At 42.1% G+C, this 21,731-nt stretch overlaps 1 protein-coding gene across 1 annotated transcript; it reads left to right on the plus strand.

Annotated features, from left to right (window-relative positions):
* Positions 1-1,036: 1,036 nt before the first annotated feature.
* st8sia3 (ST8 alpha-N-acetyl-neuraminide alpha-2,8-sialyltransferase 3) lies at positions 1,037-20,051 on the plus strand (the record flags this gene model as incomplete). Its single annotated transcript, XM_080047008.1, has 5 exons — positions 1,037-1,257; positions 12,622-12,651; positions 15,658-15,777; positions 16,497-17,054; positions 19,763-20,051. The coding sequence occupies exons 1-5, from the start codon at positions 1,094-1,096 to the stop codon at positions 20,049-20,051; spliced, it is 1,161 nt and encodes a 386-aa protein (XP_079903134.1). The 5' UTR covers positions 1,037-1,093.
* Between the last annotated feature and the right edge of the window lie 1,680 nt (positions 20,052-21,731).

Genomic DNA, 21,731 nt, shown 5'->3' on the forward strand with positions numbered 1-21,731 from the left:
AAGAAGTATAGGCAAATAAGAAAATTGCATACACCTATCACTGGTTACCATTTTTGCTCCCTAGTTACTCTTTTCTTGCCTAAGTTTTCAATGCAAAAACTATGTTCATCTTGTTTTGCATCCCGAGCTGTGCATATAAGGTGTGAAAACCTATTTTAAAACATTTGGAATAGATGCTCGAGTTCAGACTGGTAGCCTGGGCTACTTGACGCCGGCATCCCCCCCCCATGTGTGGCTGTGTGAGCGGCGGGGATCCTCTCTGAGCCCCGCCTCGGATGCTGCTGCTGCTGCTGCTGTTGATTTGATTAGAGCAATACACGAGCTGCGTCTCCTTAAAGCGACGCTCCGCTTTAATTAATGACAGTCCCGGAGAGAGGAGGAGAGAGACGCTGCTGAGGATGCAGATGACGCAAGGGAGCAGCAGGTAGCATCCGTCGGTCGCCACCATCTTCTTCTCCCTGGAGGACGTCGCGTGTCGCCTCTTCATTCGTCAGTGATCTAACGGTGCATGCCGACAGGAAAACCTCCAAGACCACCCTCTCTCCTCCTCCTCCGCTGTGCTCTCCATCCTGCGATACATGGACTGTCAATGCGTCACACTCGGGCTTCCTGCGCTCCCCCCCCCCCCCCCTCGCAGATGCGTCGTCGCCTCATATTTAGGCTAGATTGTGAAATCGGCTGTTAATTTAAACGCGGGCCTCTCCTTTCGTCACACCCTAACCACGAACGGACCGTAGCCGTCATGGCCTGTGTTATCATAACGTCATTAAATCAGCGGATTGCGCGTCGTTGATCGCCTAGGGCCGGCCTATTCTATTTCGGCCTCCCTCTTCTTCGCCGCCCATGCGTCGCCGCTGCCGCTACCGCGTCGCCCCATCTGCCGTGCTCTCCCTTCCCACATGAACACTGACATTTGCGTAAAGCGTGCCGCGTCGTCGTCGTCGTCTTCGCTTGTCCGCGCTCGTTCGCTCTGACGCGGATGCGGTGCGCCTGGGTGCTCGCGGTCTCCTCCTCCCCCTCGTCCTCCCTGTCCTCCTGGCCCTTCACTGATCCTGTGTTCCGCGGGGGCTGGTGCCCGCAGCGCAGAGGCAGGATGGTGCGGATAGTCAGCGCGCTGGGGCTCGTCATGTTCAGCGTGGCCCTGCTCATCCTGTCGCTCATCAGCTACGTGTCCATCAAGAAGGACTTCCTCCTCAGCACCCCCAGATACGGAGGCAACGGAGGATCCAGGCTGTCCATGTTCCACGCAGGGTTTCGGTGAGTAGCTACAAGGCCTGCCTGACTTGAGAGGCTGTATATGGGGTATAGGCCGCCTATCTATCTGCTGACAGCATGATAAGCTTGAGTGTTCAGATGTTATTTTTAGTTATTTCAGGTGTTGGCTCTAGGACATGCTGACAGGGCAGATAAGACAGTGAATGTAACTATAGAGTTGATGGAGTAGGCTATCCTTCTGCCAGTCAACGTTTCTTGCATTTATTTTTTATTAATTTTTTAAGAGAGTATGAAAGGTGGCGTCAGCGATTCTGGAGAATGCAATTGTTGTCAAAATCATTTTCATCAAAATCAGTGAATATCTACTCACGATCTGCTACCTGTACACTTGGCGTAGGTTACTGTGCTTGTGCTGGAATGACATATGGGGTTAATACACAGCCTAGGCTCTGTAAACTGATATGTAAACACAGGGTGTGTAAAGGGGGCCAACTGTAGCTAGCAATATTCAGGTTGACAGAGCCTAGTCTGTGTGTAACACCAACAACAATTTCAGCTCACACACAGTACGGTAGCGAATCGACAGGTAGCGAATAGTGAGGAGATATTCACTGATTTCTGAGAAAAAAGGGATTTTGACAACAAGCATTCTCCAGAATCTCCTGATTCCACCTTTAAATCCTCATATAAGGTGTAACTTGTTGCATTAAAAGCTTCCCAGTTGCAGGTTCAATCACAGATATGTCTACTCAAAAGTCTTTCAAGTAGCTCAGTCAGTCAAGTGTTGCACTGATCAGGCTCAGAGGGGGGCTCTGCTGCCTTAGGCCTGCCCTCATAACTCACATACTTGTCATTTTGTGCATGTGTCTTTCTGTGCAGTTTGCAACTATCCTAATGTTTTAGTTTTAGTCCTAGCTGTAGCTCTGAATTCGTATCTAATCCAGCTGTCCATTAAATTAAAACCATTTGTACAAATCTCCCTTAAAACAAACACCTTTGCACTTGATAATTACAATTATTGTGAGCAGGGATGCAAAGTTATTAGCCATGAAAAAGGTGACATGATATCTGAAAACTGAACCCCTTTAGAGGGGCCCTGTCTGGGGAACATGTAATGGAAACAATTTGGTCTATTTTGGTAAAAAGAATAAAGGAAAAGACAACATTTATTTCAGTTCTGAAGAATAGTAAAATTAGCAAAACAAGTTAGTCAGCCAACCGTCTTGACTTTGCCCAGAAGTGTGGAGGTATTTACCAAGAACATTGGTAATAAACTGCTTAGAAAATGGTAAAATGGCGAAAAACCAGCTTGTTGATTAAAACATTTATTGAAAACCGAATGAGAGAGAAAAGGCATTAAATAAGACAGAAAATAACATGGAGACTCATTTCAATCAGACCTAATTCTCTTACAATAAACTATAAAGATTGTGGCAAACAGGATGTTCATTATCATTGCCACACAATGACCATCATTCAGACACAAATAAATAGCCTACACTCTCCAGTTACCCATAGTTTCTCTCCTGCACACACACACACACACACACACACACACACACACACACACACACACACACACACACACACACACACACACACACACACACACACACACAATGCAAACGGCAGAATAAAACAACAATTGGCAAACTTTGCGTATTTATTTATACAAGTGAGTCATATAAACAAAGGAAGCACATTAACACAGTCAAATATAATAGCACTGCGGCTACTTGCACGCTCAGATAATTTGGAGAGAAGAAAAAAGTAAACTTCCCTGTGCGGGCGCTCTGACTGACTGATGTCACCACCCCTCAAATACAAATACAAATACAAATACTGGTTCTGATTGGCCAAATGACCGTCAAAGCACATATGAGTTACCATCTGTCACTCAGGCTGTGTTCCAATATTCAGACTATCTACTATTTAGTATGCTAGAAAAAAGATTTAGGATGTCCTGATTCTTGTGACCAGATTTAGTATGGTTATAAATACCAGGATGTCTACTACATCCGGACGAGATTTTTAGTGTTGAAAACAGCATCCTATTTGGACGATTCTGACCCACAATCCAGTGCGCACCGTGACGCCACATCGACGGAGCCTCGATATGAAAACAAATGGGGGATGCGGCGGATATAAAAGCAAGAGGCAAAATAAGGCGCAATGTTATGATGAAATAAATGAGTAAAATGGCGCTTTTCCACCGCATGGTATCAGCTCGACTCGACTCGACTCAACTCGCATTTTTGGCTTTTCCACCGCAATTTCATGGTACCTGGTACCACGTAGCGGCTGCTTTTTTGGTATCGCCTCGCTCTAGGGTCCAAGCGAGCTGAGCCGATGCTAAAAGGTGACGTCGGCAGACGGCCGGCCACTGATTGGCCAGAGACTATTGTCTGGCCAATCAGTGGCCAGAGACTACCGGCTTCATTCTGTTGTTTATTCTCCCCAACTCTCCGGGACTTTTGAGTGTATTTACGCCGCGTGCAGCCTTCTCTGGCTCTCTTTCATTTGATTTGCATCACAGATCTGAATTTATTTTCCATATATTCGCTAAGCTCACCCAGTGTTGGTTGTTGGGGAAGCTACTTATCATACGAGAGGAGACATGTATGGCAGCTAGCAGCTAGGCTAATAGTAGCCAGCTGGGACAGACCAACCCGATCTCACGCCGAGGCGTGAGATACACACGCATGGACCGGCGTCTAACTCACACGCCTTGCCTGACCAGGGCGTGTGAGTTACACGCGCACCTCCCGTAGTCAAGATGGCGGCCGCTGTCGCGGCCGCCCGTAGTCAAAATGGCGGCCGCGGTTTTCCGTCAATGTTTTATCTATATTATAACCTCTCCCTGTCCCCTTGCCCTAACCCTAACCACCGAGGGGGCTGCAGCTAGATAGTATTGAAATGCTGGGAGAACATGTTGTGCTATTCCTGGGAGAACATGTCGGCCCCTGTTGGTGCTATTGCTCCGTTCATTTAGACTATTCCTCCATTCATTTAGACGGCGGGAGGTGCGCGTGTAACTCACACGCCCTGGTCAGGCAAGGCGTGTGAGTTAGACGCCGGTCCATGCGTGTCTATTAGACGCCTCGGCGTGATACCAGGTTGGACAGACATGATAGCGAGCGATTACATTACAAGCCTCGGACTGAACTGATTACCTCAATAAAATATTCAGGCTGAGACACGGCTTGCATTTGAAATCACGTATCCTGAAACAAGCACTAAACAGTCAACTTTATCATGCCCGTGTTTACGTGCATAGGGATGTACGTGACGCATCCCTACAGCTGACTGTGTGGCAGAGTCACACATCGGGACAACAACCATCCCTTTTAATGGCCCGTAGCAATATTCTTCTACTTCTTTTAGCAAACAGATACAAGGGGGGTATTTCTTAAACATTTTTCATCCGTGTTTTTGGCGGTTGGTTCAGTTAATATTGCAACAACTGCTCGCAATTTCTGCTCTGCTACTTTGCTCCGGAGTAGGCTTTCAGCCCCTTACGACGACCCCGCCCACGTTCAGCAGGTACTATTTGCGGTGGAAAACGACCCGTGCTGCTACCAAACCAAGTTGAGTCGAGTCGAGTTGAGTCGAGTCGAGCTACATTTGCGGTGGAAAAGCGCCAAAAGTATGTCCAAGTGTATCATCCTGACTAGATTCTTTGTAAGATCAGATGTAGTATGTAGAATAGAAAAAAAGAGGCCCGGATAACCTGCTTTATATGTGGTGCAGTACATGTGTTCGCTCAGCCAGTGTTGGCTTGAAGGAAAACAGGGCATCTGTCACTTAATAATACCACAGCTGTGAACTAGTTCAGCTCACTCACTCACAGCTCTCCTGTGGTCAATGCATTGTGTTTGTATCCAATTATCTCAAGCTCATTATGAGGAATTTGGTTTGACATTATTTATGGAATACAAATTCAAATGTAGTCTGGCATCTTTATACAGATGCTCAAGTAGATTTATTCACTCTTAGAGACTAGGAGCTAAAGTCTGAAAAACACATTTGTTACCATCCATTGTTTGCATTTGTTTTCACAGTAAGTTTATTATTTATCTTTTTTTATTGAAAGGGGAATTTGAGTGGTGATGAGTATGATTTAATACTGTTGTTGTACTGACAGAAGCAACTCTGTGAAGATGACATACATTATGCTGGATTGATCGAGACTACAGGAAAACAATAAGATAACAATCACTGCAAGCGCAGCATCAACAACATATTGACAGAGGTGCAGACCAGAAACAGCAATACAATACTACTTCAATTTCCTTCTGCAGTTGAAGTCAATTCGGACCCTGGGCAATATTTGAGAATACATAATGCACTTGAAAAAAGTCAGAATGCAGACAGTCAGTATTTTTGGATCTACTCACTAGAATACATGTGATTTGTGGTTCAGCAGCTCCGAGGAGATCCCTGAAGCATTAGTAATGTAGTGATCTTATGATGTACAATAGGTCTCTTTGTCAGTTACATTGGCAGTCATGGGGAGAGGCTGCTGGATCAGGAAGTGTTAGCATGCAACATTTTGTATTTAATGATATCCTTAAAGCAGCTACGAGTAACATTTAAATATCTTTTAAACAGCCCCATGTTTCCTCTGATAGTCATAAATGACCTTTAACAGCAAACGAGACCATCAGTGCAAAGAAAGACGTTTTTATATAGTTTTTATTACTGCGTTTGGTCTGTTCGCACACCCAGTCCGATTTTCGGTTCGCGCATGCAGGCTCTATGGTCACGTATCCGTATTGGTGGCAGATTTCAGTGTAGCGCTGCAACGCGATTTGAGAAGCCTATCCCACCAGGTGAGGGAAGGGGAGCGGGAGCGGGAGCCTTGTTTGAGACAGTGATTTGTCGTCATAATGACTGATAACAGGGCTGAACCATCAAAGAAAAAAAAAAGAAAATGCAATGAAGAAAAGCTAAAAGGGAGAGTGGGAGACAGGCGGGAGGAGGTGAGGGGAGTGAACAAAACTGCAGTGTTTACTCCTAAATTAATGAGCGGTTGGTACTAAAACAAAGTTTACTTTGCTTCACCATCATGAGATGACCATTATTCATCTAAAATAGTCATTATTTACAACAACATAAACACATTACCTCATTGTGATCCATACTAACTGTCGTCTCTCACTTTCTGTGATGACACGTAATCTTTCAGCTCTGTGAGAGTAGTTGGGTGACACTGCATCAACTCATTGCAATCAGGTGTGTGTGGCACTGACCGGCATTAGTTGATGCAGAGTCACTAACCACTCTCACGGAGCCGAAAAGAGTCCGTGCCCTCACGGCTTTCAACACACGGACATGCACTATATTGCGCCCTAATCAATTGAGACTGGCACGACCGGCACAAGCTAGAAAACAGCTTTACGACAGGCGTCGTAAAAAACAGGCGTCGTAAAAATACTACCGCTTTTGTCCAAAGAGGCCGCCAACGGACAAAGTTACTCGTAGTGGCTTTAATGTTACCTAGAAACACTCTGACTCTGCAAGAAAAACAATCTTAATGGTTTGTGTTATGACAAACAGTGGGATTTATTGCGTCACTGAGAAGTAATGTTTTCTTCATAAGTTTGTAATGGCAAAAGAGTCTCAATACTACAATACCCATGTAATACAGGCATTTTGAGAGAAAATATGTGTGGACCTCTCAAAAATGGCAACAGAAACCATTTCAACTGTTTTTGACTCATGAATATGTAATTAATAACATACTAAAAGTCTTAAGGAATCCAAGTGGTGGAAAGTTATTTTCTAAGGGGTTTCTTAACCATACCTTTATGTCAATTTTCGGCTTCCTAAAGTACTGTTTTATGGTAGAGGGGATATGTGCAAAATTGTTAACCCCTTCAGAAAAGCTTGAAACTTGGTACACTTATACAGTTTGGGGCTCTGAACATTTTCAGATATTAAGCCATTGCAAAATCGAATCATGGTTGCCATGGAGACCATTTTACTTTCCGCCATAGCCTAATTATGCATTTTTCATCATAACTCCTGAACCAAACATAATACCACATAACTAGTGATGTCTAACCCTATGTTTTCATGGTCAGGGATTACTATGATACCACACAACATCAGAAACAGTTAAGGTCAATAGTTAAGGGTGAATCCAATGTTAATTTTTTAAAATTAGCATTCTTTTCTGATATCCACACAAATCGTTCATTACTGTCCATATCAACCGACAACTTTGTTCAACAAGAGATATGGTACAATGCATGTGCAAATAAATGATTAACTATGAAGTCATAATATTCATTTGATTTAATTTTCTTGCCATAAATGTATTAAACGTTTTCAAGATAACAATGTCAAGTTATTTTTGGGTAATTTTTGCCTTAATTAGTTAGAGAGAGAGAGAGAGATCAGAACCATATGACCCGACAGCAGACCTGGAACTCATATGGAAAACTGCCATCCTGTTTGTCTCACAAAGGCCAGCATGGTCTAGTATGATGCAATTTGCACAGCATGGCAATCACCCGGGGTAAACATTCTTTGTGTTTACCCCGTTGGTTGATATGAGACGTAGTGACATGCATCTACTCTGCATCTAAGTTCATATGTGAACATGCCCACTGCCACAATTCCACCCCAATCATCACATTTTATCAACCACTGGTGGAAGGCATTTTCTTATGAAAGCAGCTGAGCCAGAGGTTAGTGCTTCCACACTGATATTAGTTGTTGGGGTCCATTGTGCATGTTATGGTTGATGCTGGGAAGAGGAAGTGATAATGATTTTCTATGCAGCCGTTGTGCACATTATGACAGGGAAGATGTTTGGATGGGATTTGCATTGAAAGAGTCCTTAATTGCCTGATTCTGCCTGATGCACTTGTTGTAACTCCCCATTAGCTGCAAGGAGATCCAAAATACTATGATGAAGAGATGTCATCAGCAGATGATACCTGCTGGAGATCGGTTATAAAACTCTGGTGTCTATTAAGTTGCTGCAATCTATGCAAAGCTGATAGACGATGTCTGCAGAGAAGGCTTGCCATTCTGATGTGATTCTCAGAATAAGATGACTTCTCAAATGCAAAACTGAATCCTTAAAATCCATTGGTAGACATATTTTGCAAGTTTCTGAGAATTGGGAACTTCACCTTGAAACAATATCAGAAATGCTTCCTTTCATGGCAGTATCGGGGCATAATCTCTACACAAAATCAGCTCACATCTACAGTATGTGCAGACAGGGCCGCCCATAAGGGGTAGAAAGTGTGAAAGCTTTCTAGGGCCCAGCCACTTGGGGGGCCCATGGTCTTTGGAAGCCAAGAACCTACCTAGATAACCTTTATTTTTAGATTTTTAGATATTTATGTCAATATCTATTCAAAGTTGGGTGTTTACACAGAGCCGCGGCTCCGCTTAAGGCCATTTAAAAAGCAGTAGAAAAGCTACTTGTGTCTGGGTGTGGTTGTGAAAAGTATTTGGACCCCATGAAAAAACAGGTTGGGTACCTTTTGTAGTTCTTCTACATTCTTATAAACAGGACAGGCTAGTTACTCTGTCATTGTCCGGAGTCTACAAACAGGTTTAAATGATCTCTTCCCATAAAGTAAATTTTTGTGAAAAAGGATTTCCCTTTGGGGACAATAACTTCTAAAGGCTTTGACATAAGTCTTCAGGTTGACACGGCCAGCCAGGTCTGACCAGTTTTTCAGAAACCTGGCCAATCAACCAACCAGCCGGGTCCTACCACAATGAAGCTGACGAGCAGCATCATCCTGTTCTATTTCGTTCCTACTGACCGCCAGAGGCGGTGCTTATAGCACCGCCTCTGGCGGTCATCCGGAACTCATAGAACCGTAGTTACATACGTAACTATCGTTTTAATCATTGTAACCACCAAGGTCCTGCTTTCTGTATTGTTTCTAAAAATTAAAAATTAAAATAGACCTTAAAAAGTTCTTAATGCAAAGAAAGATACAAGGCACAAATAAGTTGGAAATAACTGAAGGAACAGATTTGTGTTCAAAGATTAAGAACTTTTTTGTAATGATTTCAGTAATGTTTTCAGTAATTTTGCAGTGATGAGAGCAGAATGAACTAAGCCTAAATGTTGCAACCAAATATAGGCCAACTTTATAGTTTTGAAGGGTAGGTTGGTTTGGTTATTCATTTAGAGAACCGCCTTTTTTTTCTTTTTTGTGTGAAGAATTTGTTGTTGATGTTAATTTTTAAGCGTTATTTATTTCAACAATACCACCAAAATATTTCAAATGATTTATTGTCATGTGCAGAAATACAAAAGAGTGCAATATTTGGTGCAGTCAATTAGTGTAAATGTATCTTATACCAGAAACTAGTAGCATAGAAAACGTGCAAATTGTGAAAAAACTTTTAGATTGCTTTAGTGGATACTAAAGAAGAACAATGTCTCTGTGTGAACTGATTATTTTGTAGAGATCTGCTGATATGTTAAACAATTGTGTGTGCTGGGCTAAGTCAGAAATGTACGTGCTACTATTGTAAAATAATAAGCCCTTGCTCCCCCAACTGTCCCTGCAAGTCCCTGGATGATAAGATAGTTATTCTCTCTACAAATACATGTATGTGTTTATTGAGGGATGAGCGCACTCACACGCATTGATACGAGTAAAGCATGGGTAAAGGGGGGGGACAGCATTGACTGGAGGTCTTCAGGGGCCCAGCCCAGATACCAATCCTCAAGTATGAAGAACTCTTTGAATTAACTTGAAAAACGTCATGAGATCCAACGCTTACAGGAAATGAGAAAGAAAAAAACATGTCCAATGAGCCTTTAGGATCCATTGCTATGGAGAAGAAGCCAGAGGAATGAATCAGTGTTCTATTTGAGATGTGTTGTTGCTGCAGTTAGGAACAAAAACACAATGCCATGGTCGCTGAATTCACCCAAGTTTGACCTGTAATCTCAAAGCCATTTAAGCTACAGTTTTGATTATTGGTTTTCTCAACAGCACAATCTTTAGCTTTTGCCTGCTGTTAGTTGTGCACAGAAGACATTTTTGATCTCCATGATTGGATGTTTCTTTGGTAACACCTTCTCTCTTAAAACATGTCTTGATTTTTTGACTTTTTATCAAAGAGATATTTTCAAATTGAGTTATTCGTCTTTAGTAGCTACTGATGATGGTCAGTTATTTCCCGGTCCAAGCTAGTTGAACTTTCCTCTTGCTTATACTGTATATCCATCGCAATGCAGGTTGTTTTTACTCTTAGGCTCCGTCAATGTGACATACATTCTGCCTTTGTGGATTGTGGGTCAGAATCACCTACAAAAAAAAACATGCTGATTTCCACATTAAAAATCATGACCGGATGTACAGTAGTAGTAGCCTGGTTCTACCAGACCATCGTACTTCATTTCATTCCTACAGAAGGTCTGGAATCGCTCAATTGACAAACGTTAACTCACTCAAGGCGGGTGTCTGTTGAAGTATAAAACTATTGGATCTGCCCAGTGCCACTCTGGATCTGCCAACCAACCATGTCATGCGCCGGCTTCTGAGCCACTCCTTCTGTTCGCTGATTGGACCGGCAGAAATCTGTCTGGAGAAAACCTAAGAATATACCGCACACCCAGACTGACTACTGAAGGGAAATTAAAATTGAGCGGAAGTAGTAGGCGGGCGGTGCCAGGCTACAGTAGTAGAGCATCCGGGAGTTTTTAAGCATGCTGCATTCAGACAGATGTATTGGGACCAACTAAATCTTTTTCTACCATATTACGTACCAGGGAAGTATGGGTATTGGAATGCAGCCCATCTGTCAGTTCACGTCTCCTATAATTTCCTGTTAGCACAAAGCATTGAAGAACTTAGTTTGCTTGTACACTGACATGTTCTATGAAAAAGAAAGTACAGTGGAATTGGGTTACAGTTTTGTATTATGCTGCACACGTTCCTAATTTTCTTTCTATCTTACATGGACACACTGATGGAGTTATTCCATATTACCCTCCATTTATTGATATTAAATTACGAAATGAAAACCTCACATACATGTAGTTGACCTTCTCAGAAGGAGCTTGTTAAATAAGTCCTCTATTTAGACATTGAGGAAGAGAAGCTAATGGGACATTTAACCAGGGTCTTGTTAATTGTGTGTCTGACCAACTCCAGAACTAGTTTAGATGGTCAGATCTTCAGTGTGCGTTTGTCTGTGTGTGTGTGTGTGTGTGTGTGTGTGTGTGTGTGTGTGTGTGTGTGTGTGTGTGTGTGTGTGTGTCTGTGTGTGTGTGTGTGCGTGCGTGCGTGCGTGTGTGTGAGTTGTGTTTACACCTGCTGTTTACTGCATTTGGGACAGCTCTCTGATCCTTTTTTAAACAGGTTTTAGGTGGGCCACACTGCAGTACAGCCTCCGTGGAAAATCATTCTGTAAATCTTGTTTGTCCGACGTGTTGGGTCAGGTCCGGAGTGTGTGACGCTACAAACAGGGTCGTTCTTCTGATGAAGGTTCTGGAGGCCACAGAGCCGTCCTTGGGTCCCACTGATTTACAGCATGAAAGCCACATTCATTTTCTCCTCCCGCCTCTAATCATTTTCCATCCTTGCTTGCCCGTCAACGCAGGCCAAGGTTATGCTCCGAGTGAGTTAGATGGGAAGCAGGGAAGCAGCATTTTGAAGAGAGAAAAAAAACACTCCACGGCTAGTAGACGGATCCATAGATATCCTGCCATTTTGTATGGGGGATGAGGATTTGTCATCAGGAACTTGGTGTGGGAAATATTTGGTTTTTCATCTGTATTGGGAGAAAGCATTCATTCTATCTGATGGTCTATCTGTCTTGTTGCAATGATTAGAGCATATTCCAAATGATCTTTAGTGACCTTCTGATCTTTCAATAGTCGGATTTCCATGAAGTTTACTAAATGATCAAAACCTGCATCCTCCTAGATGTCGTACCTAGGCAGTCATCGCACCTGCAATGTTTTTTTTTAGTCATGGTCCAGTATAGAAGAAATCATAATGCAAGACTCCCAGTAATGATTTTCTTCTGCAATAATTTAAAGAAACTCAGAAGTAAAGATAACATACAATCTGCCTTATAGCCAGTAGGCTTAGGCTTACGTTTGAGCCAAGTCAACATGGAGCTTACTGCTACTGACGGCATGCTAACAATGATAATGCTAAGATGTCTAATGTTGTGTGTTTTTCTGTGCCCAATTGTTGAAATGTCTGTCTTCTCATTTTTGTCTGCACTTTGTCATTGTTGCTAATAATTGCCATTCAGTTCAGATGATCACCTTTAGAGCTTTTACACAATTTCCTTCAACTGTTCTTACTGTCCTGACAACTATAGCCTAATGATTATAGAGTTGATGATACTGAGTGAGTGAGTGTACTTTATGTATGTCTTTGTGTCACATTCCTCCTGCAGCGAGAGGCCGCCTCGCAAACCAGACCTGAGGTGAATACAGAGTGCTGATGGTTCAATCAGAAAGACAAGGATCTACTTTGTCTTTCCTTTTGCCTTTATTTTAATATGATTATTTTTACAGGAATTTCATTTTGATTCGTCCTTGAATTTATATCTATCTATCTATCTATCTATCTATCTATCTATCTATCTATCTATCTATCTATCTATCTATCTATCTATCTATCTATCTATCTATCTATCTATCTATCTATCTATCTATCTATCTATCTATCTATCTATCTATCTATCTATCTATCTATCTATCTATCTATCTATCTATCTATCTATCTATCTATCTATCTATCTATCTATCTATCTATCTATCTTCTCACACTGAGCGACAAAACAAATAGCTTACTTCTTGCTGCTGATGTGAGAGTCTTTTTTGATTGGAGCAGAATCTTTGGTCTTTCTTGTACAATCACCATCTGCAGCTTCTGCTTCAGCTGTTTTTTCTGCCGCGCTGAAACCTATTATCCTCACTTTCCTCTGAGGCCCTTTGTAATGGTGAGGTGTTGGATTTGAAACAGCATGAAATAGAGAGTTCAGACGAATACTGACAGTAATAAAACGTTTTTCGAAATGTTGTCAGATCTCATTTCGTGGAGGTTTGACCAGTGTTTCCCACAATAGAATAGTGAGTGACATTATCTCATTATTCCTTTGTTAAATCAACATGTGTTTAAATTTAAGAATTTTAAAATGATATCTGTAGAATGTTGAGCTATCTTTTAAACAAGTTAATTATTTTATTCAAAGGTGCTATTCCCTGCTCCTGATATGGGCCATCCACCTATTGGGGATTAGTAACAAATTAGTCCCACAAACGCCAAACGCCAAATTTTTTTTCAATCTTAATCGTATAAACTGTAAATATATACATGAACAGCTGACAAGTGAGATCCTTTGAGGTCCTGCAATCCTTAGTATTTCTGCACAGTATTCCTCTGGGTGAATTCTAATCTATTTCATGGCTGGTCATGATTCAATGCCGCACCTCACTGCCTACAAAGATGGCGGACGCTGCAATAACAAAATAAAGACGCTGTGGGTCCGACTGCCATCAGATCCAGGTCAAACGATCACATAGGCTCAGTGATCCAACCTCTGACACCTTCTGAACTGAACCTGATGCAGTTAACCCGGGCACAGACCTCGTTCTTCATGCAAGACGAACCAAACTCAGACCCACTTGCAAATACTCTTTGACCAGTTGTGTCTGCCATAGAAGAGTCTTGACCTGAAACCTTGACATTTTGATGTTTAGTCAAATGCCAGAAGTTACGTGTTAAAAAGGCAAAGGAATCTGCTTTAACCAACTCTCTAACGAGGTGGCCATTTCCTCTTTGTCTGTCGGAGTCAGATGAGAAGATCACGTTCATCAAAAAGAAATTTCATTTCAAGAAAAACTCAAAATAAATTTTAAATGACAAGGTTTCCATGCAAAATATCTGGCATAAAGAAAAGCTTACAATATAAATCAGTACTTGGTTGATCTCCTGGTTTAGTCTTGTTTTCTTTTTATACTGTTCATCTTATCAAGTATGTGGACCTCATGTTCAGTCATACATTTTACGATGTGACATCTGCAGTTTAAATGTATTGAAGCCTTGTGTTGAACAAGCCAACATTTTAAAATGTGGACAATTGTTGTGTCGCCATCTTGAAAGTGAAAGTACATGCAACTTAATGTGGTGAAAGGGTAAATGTTTTACCTCACACACAGACTCACAGGCTCAAATGAATGAGCAACTTGTTAAGATGGACAGAACTCCTACAACAGTTTGGCTTTTACTGCTCGTTTTCCCATTGTGCTGTGGATTTAATATAGGAAATTGGAACATGGCTGAAAGTCTGGGTTTACACTGAGCTGATAGTGTAAATGAAACTTTCTTAGGCCCGGGCCACACATCGTGCGGCTACTGCGCACCTGCGTCTTGCTTTATTTTTCTAAACTCAATATTAATCAAATGTATGAAAAAACTTTGCATCAATGGGAATTATCAGAGGAAAACTCTATGTAGAAAGACAGGGCTTTTATAACTAGCGCTGCAGCAGTAGTCAGGCGTTGCATGTGTGGCCGACAACAGAGAGAGAGAGACGCAGCAGTAACATGCGCAGACGCAGGATGTGTGGCCCGGGCATTAATCTGTTTTGTTTCCTCTGCAGCTAGTTCCCCAACAGGAACAAAACAGTTTATGTATTTGCAACACGACTCTTCAAACACTTGCACATTTCAATAAGCTTCTTTTGGAGGAATTTTAGCTTTGTGAAGACAAAAATTTCAGTAATCATTTATTTTCTGCAAAGCGCAGTTGAAAATGTTTAACAAACAACTGTGATTTATCTTGGGCCTTATTTTGGTACAGTAGTTTTGAACATACTTTCTGCAATGATAATGGGAAATAAAAGCAGTCAGATGATCTCACTTAACGTTTTAGGAAGAGCTGGGCAATACTGCCAAAAATGTCATCTCAATAAAAATTCACATCAGTCGATATCGATAATTATCACGATAAATCATGATGTCTTTCTACATCTACTGTATTCCTGCCACATGATTGGCTGTTCAACTTCTTCTTCTGTTAAATGATGGCCGGCATTTTTATCCCCTTTCTCCTGGGTGATTTACGTTAAATGCATATCAAAGTTTTGTTAAGCTTTTGTTAACTTCTAGTGGAAAATAAAAAAAGGTAATTACCGTTATTTATATTTATAAAGGTTATTTCACACAAAGTGTACATTTATTTATGTGTTAAATTGGCCTGTTTACAACCTACAGAACCTGACTGCTTGTGTCTTTCTTTGTCAGACACATTTTTCTCTATTTCTTTTTCTATGTAGGTAAATCAGGATGTTTTGGAAAACCTACAAACCTTGATTGAACTGAGCTTAAATTCTCCTTAAAACATGTTGAAGTGCAAGTGGATGAAGCCGACCTCTTTCTGACCAAAGAACCTTGGTTAACCTCCATGTCTCTATCTCCTCTTGTAGCTCCCAGTTGGCCATGAAGTATCTGGATCCAGCTTTCACTCCTCTGACCAACGCTCTCAGTGAGGACCTGCAGAACTCCTCCAAATGGAGATACAACAGCTCTGCTTTTATACAGCTGAAGTAGGTTACACACACACACGCACGCGCACACACACACACACATGCGTGCACACTCCTATGCTTTTAGCACTTACAGCAGCGAGCACTAGTGTTAAAATGCTTAAATAGAGCAAAGTAATATCACAGTTAAAAAAAAGGGGGGGGCGGCATTTATATGGAACATTTATCTTTTACGTTCAAAGTTTATGTCGAAACTAGATGTGTTGTGTTGTTGTTGCGGTTAGGGTTGGCATTCAAAAGTATTAATTGATTCTGAATCAGTACACAATCTGCTTAAATCCAAACCTTGAAACTCTAACCCAAAGTGTCCTTTGAGATATTGTATCACCATTCTAATGCAAGTTTACCTTGGAACGACAAAATGAAAAGCAAACTACGGAAAATGTGGTTTAATGACAGCCGGCTCCTCCATTGTCCACAAACATTAATCTGCATACTAATCATATTTAATGCAGAATGAGAATGATCAACATTGCATCACTGCGTCACTGTCATTAAAATCATTGTTTCTGATGAGATTGAAGGACAGAATTTAAGTGCAGAGCTGGTATTAACGGGTTTGAGTTCCATCAGATCTGTTCAGTACTGTTTATCCCCTCATAGAATGTGTTCCCCCTTTAATCCGCTGTTTGTCTTTAGTGCAATTACATTGATTGAATTGTGACTGCATCATACAACAAGCAGAGCTCTTAAAATAAATATGTTTTTATGTCTTGCAGAAAGGAGATCGCTCAGTACATCGACATACCCCACAACTTCTCCCTGACGCGCAGCGCGGTTCGAATCGGACAGCTGATGCACTACGACTACTCCAGCCACAAGTACGTCTTCTCCATAGGGGAGAACTTCCGCTCGCTGCTGCCCGAGGTGTCGCCCATCCTCAACAAGCACTATAACGTGTGCGCCGTCATCGGCAACAGCGGCATCCTCACCGGCTCGCGCTGCGGGCCCCAGATCGAGAAGTTCGATTTTGTCTTCCGCTGCAACTTCGCGCCGACCGAGATCTTCAAGAAGGACGTCGGGCGGCGGACCAACATGACCACCTTCAACCCCAGCATCCTGGAGAAATACTACAACAACCTCCTGACCGTGCAGGACAGGAACAACTTCTTCCTCAGCCTGAAGAAACTGGACGGAGCCATCCTCTGGATCCCAGCCTTCTTCTTCCACACGTCGGCGACTGTGACCAGGACGCTGGTGGACTTCTTCGTGGAACATCGAGGTCAGCTGAAGGTCAAGCTAGCCTGGCCCGGAAACATCATGCAGTATATAAACAGGTGAGACACATAGTTACACGGCAGGGCATTAACAAATAACCATTCTCCACCTTGTAATAACTTGTGATCTGTATCTGGGAAAAGTCACCGTAAGGCCTTTGCTGTGGTAATTACTGTGGATTTTGCCAAATTAATTTTAAAGGAGAAGTAATTTTTACGTGAAATTTATCCCAATTCTAGAAGAGGAGGGGTGGATAGCTGGCATGACAGTAATTTAGTCAGACTCCGTAACCTATCATCATTTTCTGCATGTGGACAATTACGCCCGATTTACAACTGATGGTCAAAGCTAAAAATGACAGGACACATGCTCTGTCCATCTCACTCTAATCTTTATTTCTCTCTGTATATAACAAAGGTAGGTAGGTGTACCTATGCCCTGTTGCAGTATTTTGTGGGAACGAATGTGTGGCTGTATTGTACTGCGCTGTGCTCGATATGGCAAAGAGGAGATTTAGGCTCCAAAGCCGGATTATAAGGAAACAGCTCTTCAGTGAAAGGTATAGCACTGAGTTGTAACTGTGTGTGTGAAGAGGGCTTTAGGTCTGGTGCTTAGTGTTGTAGCAGCAGAATGGGCTGCTGGTACAGTAGCCTAATCTTCACCAATCCCATTAAAACTACCTGCTCTGGACGAATTACCACCATTAAGCAGCTCAGACGGCTTTAAGCACCTCAAGGACTCTTGGAAATGCTTTTGTTGAGGCCAGTTTGGAAAGTTCCCTCTCTGTGCAGGCCTGCCTGTTGGAAGCATCAACAGTGGTTAGATTATGGTTTTCAGATTGAATTCATGATGTCATATTTGCTTTAATAACAATTTATTTTGTCAATCTTTGTCAATCTTCCTACCCACCGAAGTGGGTAGGAAGATTGCCTCTGGAGTGCAGGGTCGGAGGTTCGATTCCCCACCTACCCGCCACATGTCGAAGTGTCCCTGGGCAAGACACTGAACCCCAAATTGCTCCCGATGGTTCAGAGAGCGCCTTGCATGGCAGCTACTGCCATCGGTGTATGAGTGTGTGTATGAATGGGTGAATGTGGTAAGATATGTAAAGCGCTTTGGGGCTGAGAAAATCGGCTTGAAAAGCACTATATAAGTCAAGTCCATTTACCATTTACCATTTAGAATTGTTTGTGAATTAGGGGAGACCGGGGTAAGTAGGCACACTTTGTACTATAGTGAGAATTGCTCATCACCTAAACATCTTTCAAAATTATTGTAATAAAGAAGAAATTTACCATCAAAGACACTCTAACACATTGTGACAACCAACCCCATCAAGGGGTCGGTCGTCACACACTATGGGGTTGTTTGTCACAATGTTATCTTTATGGGAAAAATCTTAAAAAGAAGGCAAGAAAGCAGAACTACATTTGAAAGTTTAATTTCATTGTCAAGTTGAAAAATAGGCCTACATAACTTTATGCATCTTAACACAAAATGAGCAAGGAATTAACAAAAAGGAAATCCATATTAAGACCAACCTACTGCATGTAACAACATAAAGAACAAAACAAATAGGTCTAACAATAATAGCCTACTCAACTAGGATACGCACATTCACTATCTGAGTTACAGTGATGGCAAATGTAGGGTCTGCTCACTCTAACTAAGCAGAGATTGTGTGCCCACTGGTTGCACATACAACACTTCTCCCTTACCTCCCCTGAACGGGTGCTGGAGAACGTTTCCATACAAACCAAACACAAACTATCCTCTTCATCTGATGAAGATTCCTCCTCCTGTCGCTTTCTCTTCTGTTTCTTCTTCCCCAGCTGGGGTGGAGTGCACTGGGGTGCAGTAGCCTTGGCAACTGGTCTAGTTTGGGATGCACTGGGTCGTTTTGATTTTGTTGCCCTTTTTCTCTTTTGCATGCTAGCTGCCTTTCCTGCTCTATTCTCTCCTTCTCTGGGGTGTCAGTGAGGATACAGCTTGACATTTTCTTTTGTTATTGGGTTCCAACCCCCCAAAAAATGTGACGACCAACCCCAACTGGAATTTATTGCTAGCATCAAGGCCAACAACCATCTGACAACTAATTAGCTTGCTAAAAACAATCTAAACTATAGCTTACCCTTCACACTTTTTTAGGGTAACAAGTGTTTACCCATTGTGTAAAAGCCTAGAAGAAAAATACTGAGGAGCTAAATATTTTCAATTTGACATGAAAAACACTAACAGTCCTCTCACCTCAAATGCAGCAGTCTAACTCCAAGGAAGACTATGTAGGTGACCTCTGATCTCAGTTGTGGATATTTACATACCAAAATTAATGATATAAAAGGAAAGATTTCCTTTCAAGCTTTATTTTTAAACATATGCGAAATGTATTGATGTTATCATGGCTGGAATGATCGAGATACATTTTATTTTCAGCTTGTGGTCAATGACTTTAACATGTTATCATAAAATATGTTCATATGTTGGCATTTTGTTGGCCGGTAATGCTTTCAAAAATATCCTCTGAGCCAATCCATGCTGGATTTCTTTATTTTGGGGACGTTGCTTTGCAGGTGAGACTAATTTAGTTTTGAAAAGACCTCTGGGAATTGCCGTAGGAACATACACTGTATTGTCCACCGTCTACCAGAGGTGGGACTCAATACACACCAAAAGCAAAGTTACATAGTGCAGCCTTAGGTGACTTGAGTCCATGTAATTGTAAGGTCCTTCAAATGTATAATTGTTTCGCCTCACTTGTACTCCACAGCTACTGGAAAACCAAGCAGCTGTCCCCGAAGCGCCTGAGCACCGGTATCCTGATGTACACTCTGGCCTCCACCATGTGTGACCAGATCCACTTGTACGGCTTCTGGCCCTTCGGCTGGGACCCCAACACGGGCAAGGAGCTGCCCTACCACTACTACGATAGGAAGGGCACCAAGTTCACCACCAAATGGCAGGAGTCCCATCAGCTGCCCGCCGAGTTCAAACTCCTCTACAAGATGCATATGGACGGGCTGCTGAAACTCTCTCTTGCACACTGTGCTCAGGACTAAATAACTACAGCAGGCACAGTACAGCGCCTCTACAAACTGCTCTCCAATGCTTCCACAGGCCAGGGTTGTCGAAAAATGTCGAAGCAGATGAAGAATGGTTTTCATGTGGTTTTTGCCAAAAGCAAAGGTCTTGTCTGTAAGGTTAAGTTGTTGCAATGGGTTCTTAAACTGTTCTAAAGTCCGGAATCATGTACTTTAGAGAAAACATTTTATATGAACCGCAACAGCTTAAGAAACAAGGCATATATGAAGTTTTATTTTTATTTTTTACAACATCTAAAGGAGAAGAGGACTGCATTTATTTTTTTGTGGGGGAAATGGTGGATGCCTCTGGATTTTTAGGCAGCATTGTGCCTCGGAAGAGAACCTCAAATTGCTTTATGGTATTTTTACCATTCATCATTCTTGGCATTTCGCCTGCACATCAGCAGATTTACTGTTTAAAACCAATGTTGTGCGCAGACCGACATAAGCGTTAAAGAATGCTGTTCCTTTCTATTCAGTGCAACCTCATCCAGCAACACACTGTGTAGATCAGATATGTGTGAGCACACGCTACCCATAGATGTAACCGTGAAAAAGATGGTCACCTTGATAACTTTCCAGTTGTAAAATGCTGTCTCACGTTATCTTAAATCACTGTGCTGTGTTTGCTACCTCTGCTTTCAAACGTATTAATCTGTTACTCAAACCTGCTGGATATTACTTCATCATTTCAATGGCACCAAAAATTACCTACCAACCATCAACACAGGCCCTTGCATTTTTGAATGCAGTTCTGCGTCTGGTCAACGACAATGTGATAATTGGTAGTTTGACTACAGTGGCACCTCAACATTTCTAATGTTGCGATCAGACTACACTACATGTCTGCCCTTTGAGATGGTCACATGAGGCCATTGTTCCGTACCAAACCGTACTGTAAAAAACCTAACTGAACTAACTCCACTGTTTCACATCCTATCACATCTGTCTCATTAGCTGCTAAATGCTCCCCTCATTCTTCACCAGCAAGTCGCTCACTTTATCAGGGCTGGAAGAGTACAGTATGTTTATTAGAGCCTGTTTGCTGGAATCAAGGTGGAAATAGTGGTACAGCAACAGCTAGCACAATTAGCCAGAGAAGCTATTTAAAATACAACTGCACACATATGGTTAAATCACCACGCCTAGCTAGGGTGAACATGGCAACCTCAATTCTACATGGGCTATGTGGGTTGTGTTCAAATGTTTGAGCAAATTTCATGTTAGTTGTTTCTTTTAAGTGATAGCCAGACTTTGTAAAGTATAATAATGTTAGCCAGCTGATCGTGAAGCCAGCACTATGCAAATTATCAGGAAGATTCACTTGAAGCCAGTATGCTGCTGTGCCATTTCCTCTGTGTTGTATGGTCATTTCTTGTTGTTTTTACCCCTCCGTGTTTGCGTGTTGGTGATATGTTGTATGTCCCATAGTTGAGTGGGATTATTATGGGATTATTTTTTACGCTTGCTAGCTTCTGCTAGATGGTGTTTTAGGGATATATAGAGAGTTAGAAAAGGATTATATCCCAAGCGCTGGGAGCCAGGAACAATTGATCCAATAGTTACTGGAAAACATACAGAGCGTACCTTAATCCTAAAATCCGTCTTTTACCCTGGGACTCAGAACAATAGTATAAATTATAATTGGGAGTGTTT

The sequence above is a fragment of the Ammodytes marinus genome, assembly GCF_949987685.1.
Source record: "Ammodytes marinus genome assembly, chromosome: 18".
Lineage (NCBI taxonomy): Eukaryota > Metazoa > Chordata > Actinopteri > Uranoscopiformes > Ammodytidae > Ammodytes > Ammodytes marinus.